Source organism: Geotrypetes seraphini, chromosome 7 (assembly GCF_902459505.1).
Source record: "Geotrypetes seraphini chromosome 7, aGeoSer1.1, whole genome shotgun sequence".
Lineage (NCBI taxonomy): Eukaryota > Metazoa > Chordata > Amphibia > Gymnophiona > Dermophiidae > Geotrypetes > Geotrypetes seraphini.
The window spans coordinates 197242374-197261209 of NC_047090.1; the positions used below are offsets into that span (position 1 = coordinate 197242374).

At 47.2% G+C, this 18836-nt stretch overlaps 1 protein-coding gene across 4 annotated transcripts in view; it reads right to left on the bottom strand.

Annotated features, from left to right (window-relative positions):
* The window catches only part of COQ6 (coenzyme Q6, monooxygenase), a 318766-nt gene that overhangs the window by 177067 nt on the left and 122863 nt on the right, over nt 1-18836 (bottom strand). For all 4 annotated transcript variants that reach the window (XM_033951988.1, XM_033951986.1, XM_033951987.1 and 1 more), the window contains exon 4: nt 16962-17085. In XM_033951988.1, the coding sequence (XP_033807879.1) occupies nt 16962-17085 (124 nt within the window). The remainder of the gene's footprint in view (nt 1-16961; nt 17086-18836) is intronic.

Sequence of the window (18836 nt, forward strand, 5' to 3'; positions counted from 1 at the left end):
TAGAGGGGTATAAATAGAGGATTACTGCACAGGTCCTGGACCTGTTGGGCCGCTGTGTGAGCGGACTGCTGGGCATGATGGACCTCAGGTCTGACCCAGCAGAGGCATTGCTTATGTTCTTATGTTCTTATAATAGCTTCCTGCTGTTGCCGGAAGCAGAGGAAAGTGTGACCCAATCCACATCAGGCATGTTGAAGTCACCTACCAATACTGTATCACCCCGCAAGGTGATATTCTCTATATCTCCGATTAATTCCTTATCTAGGTCATCTTGATGTCTTGGGGGTAACATAGTAACATAGTAACATAGTAGATGACGGCAGATAAAGACCCGAATGGTCCATCCAGTCTGCCCAACCTGATTCAATTTAAAATTTTTTTTTTTTTTTTTTTTCTTCTTAGCTATTTCTGGGCGAGAATCCAAAGCTTTACCCGGTACTGTGCTTGGGTTCCAACTGCCGAAATCTCTGTTAAGACTTACTCCAGCCCATCTACACCCTCCCAGCCATTGAAGCCCTCCCCTGCCCATTCTCCTCCAAACGGCCATACACAGACACAGACCGTACAAGTCTGCCCAGTAACTGGCCTAGTTCAATCTTTAATATTATTTTCTGATTCTAAATCTTCTGTGTTCATCCCACGCTTCTTTGAACTCAGTCACAGTTTTACTCTCCACCACCTCTCCCGGGAGCGCATTCCAGGCATCCACCACCCTCTCCGTAAAGTAGAATTTCCTAACATTGCCCCTGAATCTACCACCCCTCAACCTCAAATTATGTCCTCTGGTTTTACCATTTTCCTTTCTTTGGAAAAGATTTTGTTCTACGTTAATACCCTTTAAGTATTTGAACGTCTGAATCATATCTCCCCTGTCTCTCCTTTCCTCTAGGGTATACATATTCAGGGCTTCCAGTCTCTCCTCATATGTCTTCTGGTGCAAGCCTCCTATCATTTTCGTCGCCCTCCTCTGGACCGCCTCAAGTCTTCTTACGTCTTTCGCCAGATACGGTCTCCAAAACTGAACACAATACTCCAAGTGGGGCCTCACCAATGACCTGTACAGGGGCATCAACACCTTCTTCCTTCTACTGACTACGCCTCTCTTTATACAGCCCAGAATCCTTCTGGCAGCAGCCACTGCCTTGTCACACTGTTTTTTCGCCTTTAGATCTTCGGACACTATCACCCCGAGGTCCCTCTCCCCGTCCGTGCATATCAGCTTCTCTCCTCCCAGCATATACGGTTCCTTCCTATTATTAATCCCCAAATGCATTACTCTGCATTTCTTTGCATTGAATTTTAGTTGCCAGGCATTAGACCATTCCTCTAACTTTTGCAGATCCTTTTTCATATTTTCCACTCCCTCTTCGGTGTCTACTCTGTTACAAATCTTGGTATCATCTGCAAAAAGGCACACTTTTCCTTCTAACCCTTCAGCAATGTCACTTACATACATATTGAACAGGATTGGCCCCAGCACCGAACCCTGAGGGACTCCACTAGTCACCTTTCCTTCCTTCGAGCGACTTCCATTAACCACCACCCTCTGGCGTCTGTCCGACAGCCAGTTTCTGACCCAGTTCACCACTTTGGGTCCTAACTTTAGCCCTTCAAGTTTGTTCAACAGCCTCCTATGAGGAACTGTATCAAAGGCTTTGCTGAAATCCAAATAAATTACATCTAGCATATGTCCTCGATCCAGCTCTCTGGTCACCCAATCAAAAAATTCAATCAGGTTCGTTTGGCACGATTTACCTTTTGTAAAGCCATGTTGCCTCGGATCCTGTAACCCATTAGATTCAAGGAAATACACTATCCTTTCTTTCAGCAACACTTCCATTATTTTTCCAACAACTGAAGTGAGGCTCACCGGCCTGTAGTTTCCTGCTTGTATACTACGCCAAGATACAGGCATTTGTCCTTCCCTCTGACCAAATTTACCCAAAGGGATTCCCCAGTGTACTGTACATCTGTGATTCTGGTGACCTTAATGTCCTCTCTAGTATATAATGCTACACCACCTCCCATTTTACCCTCCCTGTCCCGGCGAAGCAAGTTGTAACCTGGTATGACCATGTCCCACCCGTGGGAGTCTGTGAGCCAGGTCTCAGATATCGCCACTACATCCAGATCAGCATTCCTCATTTCTGTTTCCAAGTCTAGGATCTTATTTCCCAGACTGTGGGCGTTGACGTACATAGCCCTCCACGTTGTGTGTTTGTTGTATCTCACTGGGGACGATCCCTCTTTATCAACTAGGACCCCATTAGCATTATTCGCATGTCTCTTGCACTCCCTAGCATTATTCGCCTGTCTCTTACACTCCATAGACCCAGAGCTAAAGCTTGAACCTGTCTCGGACTCCCCATGACTATAGTGTGCTCCTATCTCAGACTCGGTAATGTGTGTACCCTGTGGGGGTATTCCCGTTTGGGCTACTCGAGCTCCTTTAGTGCAATTTGCAACGTGTGCCCTCTCTCTGGTCCCAGAATTATAATGTGTAGTCCCTCTAGACCCAGAATTGCTATGTATCCTCCCCCTAGACCCAAAATTGTAATGTGTCCCAGAAATATAGTATTTACTTAGCTCAGTCTCAAAAGAGTATTGGTAGCTTAGCTCGTCAGGTGGGTTGTTTGTGCCCGTACCCTCCAACTTACCTAGTTTAAAGCCCTGTGTAGTAGGCGGGCTAGACGGTGTCCAAGGACGTTCTTCCCCCTCCTGGTCAGGTGTAACCCGTCTGGTCCCAGCAGTCCTTGCAGTGCCTCTCCGTGGTGTAGGAACCCAAAGTTCATCTCCTTGCACCATCCCTGCAGCCAGTCGTTCGCCCTCCGAACTCGATCCTCCATGGCACTGCCCTTGCCCCTCACTGGGAGGATCGATGAGAAGACCACCTGCGCATCCATCCTCCTCAGCTTCTCTCCCAGGGCTCTGAAGTCTTCGGGTATGCTCTCCGGGGTGCACCTGGCAGTGTCGTTGGTCCGACGTGGATGAGGATCATAGGGAAGTGATCCTGCGGTTTGATGAGTCTGTCCAGGCTATCGGTTACATCCCGGATCCTGGCCCCTGGCAAACAGCAGACCTCTCTTGATTGCAGATCAGGTCTACAAATTGGTCCCTCGGTGCCCCTTAGCAGCGAATCCCTGATGACCACAACTCTGCGCTTTCTAGGGGCGGGCCGACCTGTTGACTCTGGAACTGGAACCGTCTGCTCAACCACTTCTTGTACCTCGTTGTCAGGATCCTCCTGTAGCAGCTGGTATCTGTTCTTAAGGGGGATATGTGGTGTCGATGTAGAGCTGCCCTGTATGTGAGAAAGAGAAAGAGAATGAGGTTTTCTGCGTTTTCCTGTGGAGGAAGTCACCAGCTGCCAGGAATCAGCGTCTCCAGTGACTTCCTGAATTCCGACGGTTGGATTCAAGCCTGAAGTTTTGGAAGCTTTGGGAATCTCAAGGATGGTCTTGTCAGGCTCTCGTTTGGCGATCTGAGACAGCTCCTGAATTATTCCGTCAATGAAGGTCTCGTCATCACGGATGCTCCTTAAGCGTTGAATCTCCTCTCTCAGGCTCATCAGCTCTAGCAGAAGGCTTTCATCTGGCTGTTCAATTGGTTCTGTCTGAGTGGAGACTGAAGACATCTTTGAGGGGATGGCCTCGGTCTGTACAGAGACCTCTGCCCTCTGTCCAGGCTCCCCCTCTGTCTGTACGAAGATCATAGCCATCCCCTGGGTACTTTCGGCGACTGAGCTGCCTGTCTTGACTGAAGTCTTGCTGCCTCTAGTTCTGCCTGCCATATATAAAGGTTTTTTATTATTATTATTTATTTATTTAATTTTTTATTTTTAGATTTTTGTCAGAATGGGGACTGTTAGGAGTTGGTGTCTGCCTGTCAGAATAGAGTGGTTGGTGTGGTCCGCCTGTTAAGTGTGCTTGTTGGTTAGGTAGGAGTAGAGAGTTGAAAGTTGAAAGACCTGGAAGAGGGAAAGATTGAAGAAAGGTTGAAGTTGATTGGTAATTTAGCTAGTTGTAGGATTTTAGAGACCAGCTGAAATTGATAGCCCTTCCTTGATGTCCTTCTTGAGGCCCTTCGCAAAGGCGCTCTCGCTAAGGCGAGCGCCTTTGCCGCTCGCCTTTGCCGCGCGCCGAACGGCCGCGAGCCTTTGGCTCGAGCCCTTATATGGGGGAGATCTGCAGTGACGTCGGGGGGGTGGGCGGAGTTACCACCGCGTCCCGTCCGCCTCCTCCTCTGACGATTTCAGTGCTCCTCTCCCCTGCTTAGCCTCCTCCGTCTCCTGTAAGCACCTCCGCTGCTTTTCCTCCCCTTTCTCTGCCTTCTCCGCTTCTCCGTAAGCTCTCCGCTCCCTTTCTCCTCCTCCTCCGCCTCTCCGTGTGCTCTCCGCCCCTTTCTCCGCCTCCCTGCTCGCTCACCGCCCTTTCCTCCGCCTCTTGGCAAGCACTCTGCTTCTCTCGCCGCTGCTAAGTGCCTCCTTCCTCTCTCTCTAGATCAGCCTGCCTGCCTGCTCTCACTCCCTGCAAGCACCCTCACGCTGCTACCACGTGCTTGCCTTGCCTGTCTGGCCTAGAGCTGAGGATTCCTTCGTTGGCTCGAGCCCTTATATGGGGGAGATCTGCAGTGACGTCGGGGGTGGGTGGGCGGAGTTACCACCGCGTCCCGTCCGCCTCCTCCTCTGACGATTTCAGTGCTCCTCTCCCCTGCTTAGCCTCCTCCATCTCCTGTAAGCATCTCCGCTGCTTTTCCTCCCCTTTTTCTGCCTTCTCCGCTTCTCCGTAAGCTCTCCGCTCCCTTTCTCCTCCTCCTCCGCCTCTCCGTGTGCTCTCCGCCCCTTTCTCCGCCTCCCTGCTCACTCTCCGCCCTTTCCTCCGCCTCTTGGCAAGCACTCTGCTTCTCTCGCCGCTGCTAAGTGCCTCCTTCCTCTCTCTCTAGATCAGCCTGCCTGCCTGCTCTCACTCCCTGCAAGCACCCTCACGCTGCTACCACGTGCTTGCCTTGCCTGGCTGGCCTAGAGCTCTCGGCAACTACAGAGTAGAGGTCTGCACGGGAACGGGGATCGCGGGGATCCCGCGGGTCCCGCGGGGATCCCGCGGGTTCCCCCCCTGGCCCACGGGACTCCCACGGGGACGCCCCCTGGCCCACGGGACTCCCACGGGGATGCCCCCCTGACCCACGGGACTCCCACGGGGACGCCCCCTTGCCCACGGGACTCCCACGGGGATGAAAACAACCTACCTAAATTCTGGCGATGCAAGTCTGGCGTCGCGTCGGGAAATAGCCATGTTGAGCAGTGAGCTCAGCACGTACACAGATGAAAGCCTTGCTTGCTGATTGGTCCGGCGGCCCCGCCCCACCGTGCCGCCGGACCAATCAGCAAGCAAGGCTTTCATCTGTGTACGTGCTGAGCTCACTGCTCAACATGGCTATTTCCCGACGCGGGCATTAGGCTGTTTTTTGTCATTTCGGGTGGGGGATGGCAGCGGCAGCAGCAGCCTGAAAAAGAAATCATCCTGGCCGGGTTCGGTGTCATGCTCCGGAGCTTCTACAGCCTTCCTATCTCCCTCTCCCTTCTACCTGCGGCTCTCTTCGGCAACTTAGCAGCAACGATCGACACAAGCTTCTGGCGTCGGGGCCTACCCTCTGCGAGTCCCGCTTGTTTCAACTTCCTTTTTCCACAAAGGTGGGACTCGTAGAGGGAAGGCCTCGATGTCGGCAGCTTGTCTTGATCACCGCTGCTGACGAGTTGCTTAAGAGAGCCGCGGAGCAGGGGGGTGTTGCCAGGTGCAGGTAGAAGGGAGAGGGCCAGATGCAGGACTCGTGGGTGAGGGAGGAGAAGAGAGAGGGGAGAGAAACAAAAGGAAATATTTCATACTGGGCTGGGCAGGAGTGGAGAGAGGGTGGAAAGATTCTGGCTACAGGGTGCATTAACAAAGGAAAAAGGGGGAAAGCTGAAAATGGAGATAGTGACACAAAGAAGAGAAAGGGTAAGCAGGACCTTCTGAATAAGGATAGAGATACAGAGGGGACATGAAGAGGAGGTGAAATAGAGACATAGAAGTAATGCTGAAAAAGTGTGTGTGGGGGGGGGAGATAAAGACATTGAAAGGGCAAATGGTGAATATGGGGTAAAGACAAGGACAGAGACAAATGAAGATTCTGAAAAAGTGGTGAGATAGGGATATAGGTGAGATGGACACAAAGAAGGCTGACAGACACAGAAGGGAAATGCTGGATCAAGGAGAGATGGGGCTCAGGCTGGATGGAATGAGGAGAAATGCCTTGTTGGCCCGGAACTTCCTCTCCTACGTCAGAATTGACGTCAGGGAGCGGAATGCTGGTCAGCGCGACGCTTCTGCAGGGAAAGCTTGGGACAGCGGTGGCTTGGGGACTATTCCCCGATGGCGGTGGCAGCAAACCGAGTGGCTTGGGGGAGGGCACGGAGAAAGAAAGAAAGGGGGCAGACAGAGAGACAGAAAGAAGGGGGAACAGGGAGACAGAAAGAAAAAGTTGGGGGAGAGAATGAGGTCTGGAGGAGAGGAAACATACAGGAGGCTGAAAGAAAGGAAGAAAGATTGGATGCACAGTCAGAAGAAGAAAGTGCAACCAGAGACTCATGAAATCACCAAACAGCAAAGGTAGGAAAAATGATTTTATTTTCAATTTAGTGATCAAAATGTGTCTGTTTTGAGAATTTATATCTGCTGTCTATATTTTGCACTATGGCTCCCTTTTACTAAACCGCAATATTGTTTTTTAGCGCAGGGAGCCTATGAGCATTGAGAGCAGCGCGAGGCATTCAGCGTAACTCCCTGTGCTAAAACCTACTATTGTGGTTTAGTAAAAAGGGAGGGGGTGTATTTGTCTATTTTTGTATTTTGTTACCGAGGTGACATTGCATAGAGTCATCTGCCTTGGGAAATGTATATGGCAGATATCTTTGTTTTGTGTTCAAAAGAAAAGGAAATGCATTTCTGGTTTTATTTCTACAGTGTTGAAGTACTTGTTGGCCCTTGCTGTGACTGGTGGGGATCCCCAAGCACCGCCAGCAGAGGACCTCCTCTAGAGATGGTCAGAACTCCCCTCCACCAAGCGCAGCAGTCGCTGGCAGCATCCATGAGCCACTGAGGTGCCAGCATCTGTGACTCAGGGACGCTACTGCTGCCTGCCAAGCTTGGCAAAAGGGACCCCAGGCCAACTGCAAAGGAAGTCCTCAGCTGACAGTTTGTGGGTTCTCATCAGCTGAGTATTTATATTTTATATTTACATTAGAGGTTCTGGTAGAAACCCATTTACAAAGTATGTATTCTTCCCAATTAATATTTCCAAATTAATAGTCTCTTTGCTTATTTGTAAATGGGTCTCTACCAGAGCCTTTAATTCAGTAGCATAATTAAATAAAATAACTATTTCTGAAGTTTATAGGGAAGGATGGTGACGGAGGGGATTCCTCGCGGGGACGGGTGGGGACGGAGGGGATTCCTCGCGGGGACGGGTGGGGACGGAGGGGATTCCTCGCGGGGACGGGTGGGGACGGAGGGATTCCTCACGGGGACGGGTGGGGACGGAGGGATTCCTCACGGGGACGGGTGGGGATGGGTGGGATTTTGGCGGGGACGGGTGGGGACGGGTGGGATTTCTGTCCCCGCGCAACTCTCTACTACAGAGCTGCTCTGAGGAATGTTAAACAACAGAAGCTGGCACTGTGAGGGGCGTCGAGAGGCGGAGCTCATTCTCCCTCGCTCTTCCCTTCTGTCTCCCCTAAAGCCACAGGACTGTGTTGGGCTTGTGCAGCTCTCGGCAGCAATGGAGCTACCCTGAAGAGTGTAGAAAGACAGAAGTTCGCACTGTCAGGGTCGCAGGGAGGCGGAGTTCGTCTCCCACGCTCTCCCAGCAGACTCTCTTGCAGTCACTGGTCTTGGGTAGCTCCTGGAAGCAATGGAACTATCCTGAAGAATGTAAAAAATCAATAGTTGGTGCTATAAGGGGCATCTGGGGGTGGAGCTCTTCTCCCATGCTCTTCCCTTCTGCCTCCCAGCATTCCACCTATTGTTCACTTGCTCCTCTATCAACTAGATTCACTAACCTGCCGATCGTGCTCGATCTGTAGCCAATCCGCGGCAGGCCAATTGATCCACAATGGGTCAGTATTTAAATGGGGGCAATCATAGGAACACCCCCCTCCGACCACACGGATCGCTAGTACGCATCCTGAAGCATGCACAGACCAACTTCTTTGTCTGTAGATGGTCTGCACATGCTTACAAAAGCAACGATTATTTTTTTCTTTTAACTTCAGTTTCGAGCCCATGGTTTTAACCCGCTTTAAACCTGCGGGTTAAAACCACGGACTTGCACTGCGGGGAAGGGCAGGAGATCGGAGCAGAGAGCAGAGAAGCAGGGCAGAAGGCAGGGCAGTCGGAAAGGACCTGAGTGACTGGTCCTCAGCAGTCGCTTATTTTTGATTGGTCAGCCCAGTCGGTATCTCTCATTTTATTTGTGAATCACTGCTTGCCTACATTTGAATGCTGTTCCCCCTCATTTGCATGCACAGATCAAAGGATGATCGGGACAGAAATTAGTGAATTGGGTTGGAGGAAAATCGGGTTGCAAAGGGGTCGCTAAGTGGTCGGGACTTGATCGGTGGGTTTAGTGAATCTAGCCCTAAGACTGTTTCTTACTTTCGTAAGGCTCCCTGGTACCTTCCTTATCACAGAGAACTGAAACAGAAATGCCGAGCATTGAAGTGTAAATGGAAAAAAAATCAGGATCTCCCGCTGACAGATAGTCATGGAGGGATAGTATCAGGTCTTATAATGCAATATTAAAAAAAGCTAGGAAAAATTTCTATGGTGATAAAATTATCAGATCCAACAATCAAAGTAGCACCTTGTTTAACATCTGCCGCTTTTTAATTACTAACAATGACTCATCAATACACCCTTCCTCCCCAGTAGCAGATGACATAGCGAAATTTTTTAATGAAAAAGGTTGCTGTTAAAAGAGACTCTTTTCCATCATTAGCTTCTTATAATTCTCCTGAAATACCCCATTCCAGAAGGACGACAAGGTAGGACATGCCAAAAAATGATGTAGGAGAGTTCCTCTGCCAGTTCTACACTTAATGCAACTATCATCATCCCATAATCCCATCTGCTTACCCCGGCATCTGCTAATATAAGTAGCATGAAGAAGTTTGTATTGCAGCTCCTGAAGGCCTGCATTAGGGACCTAGGGAAGCCACCAAGGTAAAGCTAAGAGCAAGATCACCATCCAAGAACCCCTCTCCCAGGGCACCCCCCCAAAAAAAGTTGCCAAAGCGGAGAAAGACGGGGCGAAGTGCCTCTCTCGACCCATAGCATACCACACCGCCAATCTGTTGTGAGAAGCCGGAGTTCCCATAAAATCATAGGGCAAGTAAACATAGGGCAAATACCAGGTTGCTGGCCCAGAGATAGTGCCTGGCCTGCATGTAAGCCAAAAAGTGAGTAGATGACATGTTCCAAGTCTGCCGACAGGCAGAGAAAGAAAGAAGAGTGCCACTCCCCACTTGTGTCAGCTGACCAATGAACCTACACCCAAGCTGTGATCAAAGCTCGAATGGCAACCCTGAAAGGCCAGCTGGGAAAGCCGGATTGCCCACAAATTCCACAAAGGGGGAGGGCCCTTCAGTCAACACTTTCATTCAACGACCATCTTAATTCTCTGGTAGAAAAAAATGTTTTTTTTAGTCTCCATATGTTGAGGAAAGTGAGATCCTGTTTCCATCAACAAAATTTTGCTGTCCTTGTTCAATCAATCATTCTTTCGAGGCTGGATTAGTGTAATTCGGTCTATTTAAGCTTGACCAAGTAAAGCTTTCAAAGACTTCAACTGGTCCAGAATACTGTGGCTAGGCTGATCTTTGCAAAAAGTAAATTTGATCACGTCTCTCCGCTTCTGCAAAAAACTTAATTGGCTTCCAATAATTTCCAGGTTTATTTTAAATGTGCCTGCTTAACATTTACGATCTTCAAACCCTACTCTTCAAAAAATACATAAAACCAATATAATACAACCAAAAATGTTCCAAATTCCTCCTGCATTACCAATCTACAACTTAGAAAATTAGAAAATGTTCAAACTATTCCTCAAATACTTCTTAATATGTACTTCTTAAGATCATAACAATTCTTATGTAATCTGCCTTGAACCGCAAGGTAAAGGCGGAATAGAAATCACTAATGTAATGTAATCCTTCCTCCTTTAATTCCCCTGTCTTGGAATTCTGTAAGATCTGACATTACCAGATCTACTTAGAAATTTAAATCATCCTTTCCTACGTCGAAAGGCGTTACCTACATTAGCAAATTGGGGAAGTCTCTACTTTTCAAAATTACTGAGTTGTGGAATAATTTTCCTGTTCAACTGCGCGATATGGGCTCCTTCCAACTATTTTGAAAACATCTGAAAACTTGGCTATTTTCAAAGTTGCAAATTCCGCTCCTCTCCATACTATTCCAAGTCCATATTAAATTTGTTCTCTTTTCTAATTTCTTGTAAACCGTGCCTAAGGTTTAGTTTATCTGCTATCATGTTTCTATGTTTCTATCTTAGGTCCCCAATGGTCCAGCAGTAAGGCAGAGCATAAACAATCCCTTTACACTTCTGCCAGTAGTCTCTGTAGTGAAAAAAGGACTTCCACAAGATCCCCAGGAGGGGATAGGAGGGGCGGGCTAGTTGCACAAAGTAGCCATGAGGGAGGGATTGATAGCAGCTCCAGTTCCCCACTCCACTGGAACTGGAGTGTTGTGACAAACCTAGCTCTGTCCCAGGATTTAGTAATAGGAACTGTAAATCCCTGTGCAGGAGAGCTGACCAGGTTAGCTCTGCTGATTATGATAGCGCTGACCTCCCTTGTACTAGTGAAGATGAACCAGAGAGAGACTGCCAGTTAGAACACAGATAAAATGTAACACAGTATTCTAAGCCTGTTTGCAGTCCAGCCAAAACATTGGAATCTAAAAAGCTGTTTGTCCCGGTAAGGCATAGAAACATCAGGAAGCTGACATTAGAGCATTTACAGCTACAGAGGGAGTTTTCTCCCTTCCCCCTCTCCAGGTTGGGAAGGTGTGGCTTGGAGCAAGTTAAAGTAAGGCGAGTGAGAGCCAGAGGAGGAGGAGGAGGGGCAAAGAGAGCTGCAGGGAGAGCCACAGAGAAAGCAGTGCTTGTCTCCCCAACTGAACGCTGATGAGGCGAGAGACTGGGAAATGGTGAATGCTTCAGAGATGCCTTCCACTACAGCTGAGAGTAAGCTAGAAGGCTTTGAAGCAATGGACATTTGTGAGCCATTTGTTCAAGAAGTAAGAGTGGAAGCCATGGACACAAGCTAAGGAAGGTTGTGAGTTTTTGTTTTTTTGATTCTTACCTGCTCTGCTTTGTTTGACTTCCAAAGCAGAACTCAGAAGAGTTAAATTGCATGGACTTAAGTCTTGAACTTATTAGCACTTCAAAATACATTTGCTCTGCTAAGACCAGCGTTTTTAGGCCAGCTGGAGGCTTACCAGCCATCGACAAGCAAATGCAGGCTGAACTAGGAAACATAATGACCTGTGGATTCCGTTTGAATGTGCTTCTTACTGTATGCATTCTTTGTGGAACGATTCAGAGTTAAGAACATAAGAATTGCCGCTGCTGGGTCAGACCAGTGGTCCATCGTGCCCAGCAATCCACTCACGTGGCGGCCCTCTTTGTCAAAGACTAGCGCCCTAACTGAGACTAGCCCTACCTGTGTACATTCTGGTTCAGCAGGAACTTGTCTAACTTTGTCTTGAATCCCTGGAGGGTGTCTTCCCCTATGACAGACTCTGGAAGAGCGTTCCAGTTTTCTACCACTCTCTGGGTGAAGAAGAACTTCCTTACGTTTGTACGAAATTTATCCCCTTTCAATTTTAGAGAGTGCCCTCTCATTCTCCCTAACTTGGAGAGGCTGAACAACCTGTCCTTATCTACTAAGTCTATTCCCAAGGGAGAAGAGGCCCAGTTTTTGTAATCTTTCACTGTATGGCAACTCCTCCACCCTCTTAACCATCTTAGTCGCTCTTCTCTGGACCCTTTTGAGTAGTACAATGTCCTTATTCATGTACGGCGACCAATGCTGGACGCAGTATCCAGGTGAAGGCACACCATGGCCAAGTACAGCGGCATGATAACCTCCAATCTGTTCGTGATCCCCTTCTTTATCATTTCTAGCATTCTGTTCGCTCTTTTCGCTAACTTGCTTACAAGCTCTCCTAAGGTCTTGCTCAATAAAAAGGGAGATTCTGTCTAGAAGATTCTGGAGAAGATTCCTTTTGTCTTTTGAAAACTATTTTTCTGCAGCATGTATTTGTTTGCTCCTTTCTCCTGCTCTTTTGTAATATGAGAGTAATGCTATTGCAATTCTAACAGTACTGTGCTAGTGAAGACAACTGATAAAGTGAAGACTAAAAGTCCATAAGAACATAAGCAATGCCTCCGCTGGGTCAGACCTGATGTCCATCGTGCCCAGCAGTCCGCCCACGCGGCAGCCTAACAGGTCCAGGACCCGAGCAGTAATCCTCTATCTATACCCCTCTATCCCCTTTTCCAGCAGGAAATTGTCCAATCCTTTCTTGAACCCCAGTACCGTGCTCTGCCCTATTACTCCCTCTGGAAGCACATTCCAGGTGTCCACCACACGTTGGGTAAAGAAGAACTTCCTAGCATTTGTTTTGAATCTGTCCCCTTTCAACTTTTCCGAATGCCCTCTTGTTCTTTTATTTTTCAAAAGTTTGAAGAATCTGTCCCTCTCCACTCTCTCTATGCCCTTCATGATCTTGTAAGTCTATCATATCCCCTCCAAGTCTCCTCTTCTCCAGGGAAAAGAGTCCCAGTTTCTCCAATCTCTCAACGTATGAAAGATTTTCCATACCTTTTATCAGACGTGTCGCTCTCCTCTGAACTCTCTCGAGTAACACTATATCCTTCTTAAGGTATGGCGACCAATATTGGACACAATACTCCAGATGCGGACGCACCATCGCCCGATACAACGGCAGGATAACTTCTTTTATTCTGGTTGTAATACCCTTCTTGATTATACCTAGAATTCTATTCGCTCTCTTAGCAGTTGCTGCGCACTGTGCCGTCAGCTTCATTGTCATGTCCACCATTACCCCAAGTCCCTTTCTTGGGTACTCTCCTTCAATAACATCCCTCTCATCATATAGCTGTACCTCGGGTTTCTGCTTCCCACATGTAGTACTTTACATTTCTCAATGTTGAACTTCATCTGCCATCTCGTCGCCCATTCCCCTAGTTTGTTCAAGTCCCTTTGCAATTCTTCACAGTCCTCTTTAGTCCGAGCTCCACTAAATAGTTTGGTGTCTTCCGCAAATTTTATTATCTCGCACTTCGTCCCTGTTTCTAGATCATTTATAAATATATTAAATAGTAGCGGTCCGAGCACTGAGCCCTGCTGAACACCACTCGTGACCCTCCTCCAGTCCGAGTAGTGGCCCTTCACTCCTACCCTGTTTCCTACCCGCCAACCAGTTTCTGATCCATCTTTGTACGTCTCCTTCCATCCCATGGTTCTTCAGTTTCCGAAGTAGGCATTCATGGGGTACCTTGTCAAAGGCTTTTTGGAAATCTAGATATATGATGTCTATGGGGTCTCCTCTGTCCATACGTTTGTTAATTCCTTCGAAGAAGTGCAATAAGTTCGTTAGGCACGATCTCCCCTTGCAGAAACCATGTTGGCTGGTTATCATAAGTTTGTTTCTTTCAAAATGTTCATTGATGTTGTCTTTTATCAGTGCTTCCACCATTTTCCCCGGAACCGAGGTCATACTCACCGGTCTGTAGTTTCCCGGGTCAACTCTTGATCCCTTTTTAAAGATGGGCGTAACGTTGGCTATCTTTCAATCCTCTGGGATCATGCCTGTTTTCAGCGATAGATTGCAAATTTGCTGCAGTAGTTCCACTATTTCCTCCTTTAGTTCCTTCAGAACCCTTGGATGGATTCCATCCGGACCCGGGAATTTGTCAGTTTTTAATTTTTCTAGCTGCCTACGTACGTCTTCAAGGTTCACTTCCATGGATGTTAATTTTTCTGCTTGAACTCCATTGAAGATTTGCCCAGGTTCCGGTATGATGGATGTGTCTTCATTTGTAAATACAGACGAAAAGAACATGTTAAGTCTTTCTGCTACTTCTTTCTCCTCCATCACCACTCCCTTCCTGTCTCCGTCGTCCAGCGGTCCCACCTCCTCCCTAGTCGGCTGCTTCCCTTTAACATATCTAAAGAACGGTTTGAAATTTCGTGCTTCCCTGGCTAGCCTCTCTTCATACTCTCTTTTGGCTTTTTGAAACACACGGTGACATTCTTTTTGATACTTCCTGTGCTCTTTCCAGTTCCCCTCAGTTTTGTCCTTTTTCCATTTCCTGAATGAATTTTTCTTATTGCCTATCGCTTCCTTCACTATTTTAGTTATCCATGCGGGTCTTTTGTTTGACTCTTTTTGCACCCCTTTCTGAATTTGGGGATACACAGATTTTGCACCTCGCTCACCGTATCCTTGAAAAAAGACCAGGCATGTTCTACCGTTTGCCATTTCTTGGAAGTGTTCCAAAGTTTCTTCCTTACCATTTCCCATTTTATGGTTTTGTTTTGAACTAGAGCCAGACTGTATAGTTGGTGAAGCCAGTGTGGCCAGGTTAGCTCAGAGCTTTGTTTTTCTTTTTGTGGCTATATTGAAAAGTTATTGTCACCTGCTGGCAATATCAGTGCAGGCTGACCAGGGGTCAGAAATAAAAGTATAAATTTTGGTGCATTCCTGGGTGTGTAACGTTTTGGTCATTTACCTAATTTTATACACCTTAGGCTGATGCCTAGAGAAGAGCCTGAAGGATTCCTTGGTAGGAAGGAACTTGCCAAGTCAGTATCCATCGCAGAAAGCTCGGTTCGCTGCGCCTATCAGGAACCGCAGTTGCAACAGTGTACTGGGCAGTACTGGAGGCCTAGGGTGGGTCTGGGAAGGGGGTGGACTGGCAGTCTGTCTGCATCACTGGATCACCAGGGCAGTACTGCAGGCCTGCGGTGGGTCTTGGAGGGGGGTCCATTCTGGGAAAGGGGGGCAGATTGGCTGGCTGGCTGGCTGTTTGGCTGCAGAGCCGGCAGACAGGACACCAGGGAAGGAAGGAGGGATTGCTTCTGCCCTGTACCAGTACTTGAATATAAACCATCGGTTTATATTTGAGTCAACCTTTTTTTCCTTATTTTTGGGAAAAAAGGTTAACTCAGTTTATATTCGGATCGGTTTATAGTCAAATATGTACAATATTTATATGTCATCTAACCCCAATGATTGCTTTGAGGAAATATGATCACAATGGATTTTATGAGATGATATTCTACTTTGTAACAGTTTTTTGTAATCCTATATAATAAAAGCTTACTGGCGCATGCGCTTTGAAAACAGCGTGATCCCTGCCGCTGTGGTGTGTGATCCTTGGCCGTGTTCCATTTTAGAACCCAGCGGCAGGAAAAATTCTGGCAACTCCCCTCCTCCCGCCCTCACTCACCAACCGCTGGAGGAAGCCGGCCATATTCGGCGGCTTGAGGAGGCGGTGCTGGCGGCGGCTGCCGGGAGGAGGGCTTCGTGCAGCGGCGCTGGCGGCGGCTGCCGGGAGGAGGGCTTCGAGCCGCTGAGGGTCAGGCGCTGCTCCACTGAGGATCGTGGCCGGCCCTACTAAACTTCGCAGGCCGCACAGCACCTCAGTAGAACGTTTCCTCTGACATACGCGATCGCTTCAAAGGGAACGCACTTCTGAGGGGCAGAGCGGCCTACGAGGTTCGCAAAAGCCGGCCGCGATGCTCACAACGCTGCTTACTGGACCGGGGAAACAGGTAAGGGGTGCTGCTGGAGCAGGGAAGAGGTGCTATTGGACCAGGGGAGCAAGGAAGAGGGACAGGGGGAGCAGGGAAGAGGTGCTATTGGACCGGGGGAGCAAGGAAGAGGGACAGGGGGAGCAGGGAAGAGGTGCTATTGGACCGGGGGAGCAAGGAAGAGGGACAGGGGGAGCAGGGAAGAGGTGCTATTGGACTGGGGGAGCAAGGAAGAGGAACAGGGGGGAGCAGGAAAGAGGTGTTATTGGACCGGGGGAGCAAGGAAGAGGGACAGGGGGAGCAGGGAAGAGGTGCTACTGGGCCGGGGGAGCAAGGAAGAGGGACAGGGGGAGCAGGGAAGAGGTGCTACTGGGCCGGGGGAGAAGGGGGCTGGGGGGTTAAATTGGTTTGGAGCTGGGGCTGAAAATAGGGGACATGTGAGGGAAGGAAGCTTTACTAGCACCTGTTAATGTAACGGGCTTAAACACTAGTATAAATATATTAAGTGATTTGCTAAGATATTTGATTATTAATATTTTAGTCCTTGTTAGATATCGCTTTGCTGTCAATGCTGCGTAATTACTGGGTAGGACTTTTTGCATTTTATTTGGGTTGTTTTTTGTTCTGTAGTTCTTTATTGAAATTAAAGTAACAAAGTAAATGACAGCAGATAACCCACATGGTCCATCTAGTCTGCCCAACAGTCACATTCAATGTTAAGGCAATGTTGAACCAACAATATCAATATATTGAGAATGGAGTGGGTCTCATGCTGCTGCTAAGGAAGCTAACAGTAATGTTTGTGGCATGATGTGGAAAACATCATAGTAACATAGTAAATGACATCAGATAAAAAACATTAGTTATTCTCATTAAAAATACATGATTAAATTAACTCGTCTCTTCTTTGATATTTCTGGTCCATAGACTAAATAAGAATCACTAGATTACTACATAAAGAGGTGTATTTTCAAAGCACTTAGAAAGTTGCTTAGTAAGTGCTTTGATATAGTGATATTACAGCTCCTTATGACCCCATTCCATGCAAGTAAAAAAGCCTCCTCACTAGGCAATGCCTCCAGCTGTCGAGTCAGAGCAGCCATAATGACATCATTCTCGATGATATAACCCATATCCTCCAGCTCTTCTCTATCAAAGGTGATCATGGCATCAGAGCAACCATCCCACACCTAAAAAGAATAAAGAGGGGGACACAGATTAAAATAATCTAGCAATAATAATCATACAAAATATAAACAGATAAATCCCTACGGCAGCAGCGTAAAAAACGGTTGTTACATGCTAAAGACCATACCAAAAAAGAAAGGAGAGAGGCTTGTTAAACACATGCAAAGAGGACAGAGAAAACCTCACAACCATATATTTATTGTTGCTAAGCAATTTCCTGGTTTCAGCTTCCTTCCTTATTTATTTTTTAAATTTCTATACTGTCTCTAGCCCTAGGTGGTTTACATAAGATCAAACATACATAATGCGTAAAACAATACAAGAAGACAAACAAGCATTAGGATTTAAATTCACAATAAATCGTTGATCCAGGTGAATCAGACCCTATAAAAAAGCAGTTACGAACAATTGTGTTTTTAAGAATTTTCTGAAAGTTCCTCTATCAGCACATTTCCTTAACTGTCCTACCAGCGAATTCCATGACTTTACCCCAGCACAACAAAAGGTCATTACACAGGTTTCTACATATTTTGGATTCACATTGCCCCTCAGAGTGCAAAGATCTTTTAGGTTAGTACACAGTCATCCTTTCCTTGAAATACTCTGGAATTATACCGTACAAAAATTGATGACAAATCATCACAATCTTGTATTGTACTCTAAATGTCATTGTCAGCCAGTGAAATTGTCAAAGATAAGGTGTAATGTGATCAAGTTTAGGAGCTCCTGTGATCAATCTGGCTGCATTTTGTACCACTTGCATTCTTTATTTCTTGAAGGTTGTGGAAAAGGGATTGCTTACCTCTGAACTTTAGGTGTCACATAACCTCTTTTGCATGCAGAGAGAGACTTCTAGAGCTTTCAGGTATGTGGCACAGGCTTACTATATACCACCAACAGTAATGATATTATACCAGGACAAGCAGGCAACATATTCTCACATGCGAGGGTGACATCATCCACGGAACCTGGCCCAGAATGTCTAAAGTTGACTGTCACTTTAAGAGATTAAGCGACTGCTCGTACCATGCACGTGCAGGTGCCTTACCGCCCACTGCCAGCTTGCGGGACCATCAGTTCTTTGTTTACCACAGAGCGGAAAAGCCATATTTTGATTTTCTCTTCACATGCCTTTCGGCATCTATCATATGCATTTTTAAACATACGTATATTATACGCATTTATTTTCTGCATGTATTTGCTTATGTTTTGTGCCTTCCCGTATTAAGTTTTCTTACAATCCAAGTTTATTTAATCTTTGATATACCGTTTATCAAATATATACCTAAACGGTTAACAATTCCCAAATGTTATTAAAAAAGAATAAAAATTAAAAAGAAAATTAGAAGGGCGAACAATACAAACTGACTTACTGGAACCAAAAAGGAAGAGGCAGGAACTGGTAAGTGAATAAGTACATCGAGATTAAAAAAAAAAATCATGAGGGGCTAGTGCCGCCAACAGCACTCTTCTTTTGCCAGCCCAGCAGGCAGCTCCCGCAGCCACTCAGCTTCCAGCGCAGACCGAGGGGTCCTTTCAGGCCCTGATAAAGATCGAAGGCAGCTGCGGTACGCGGCCGTGTGTCCAAAGGGGCGTGTCCAAAGGGGCAGGACATGCCCCTTTTGAGCCCCTTCGGAGTCCATGAGGATCTGGGAGAGGACTGAGGCTTTATCCTTCTAAAATGGGTAAGAGGAAAGCTAAATTACATTTCCTAACTCCAACCTCAGGACCAATGGATAGTTTCTTATCAGCT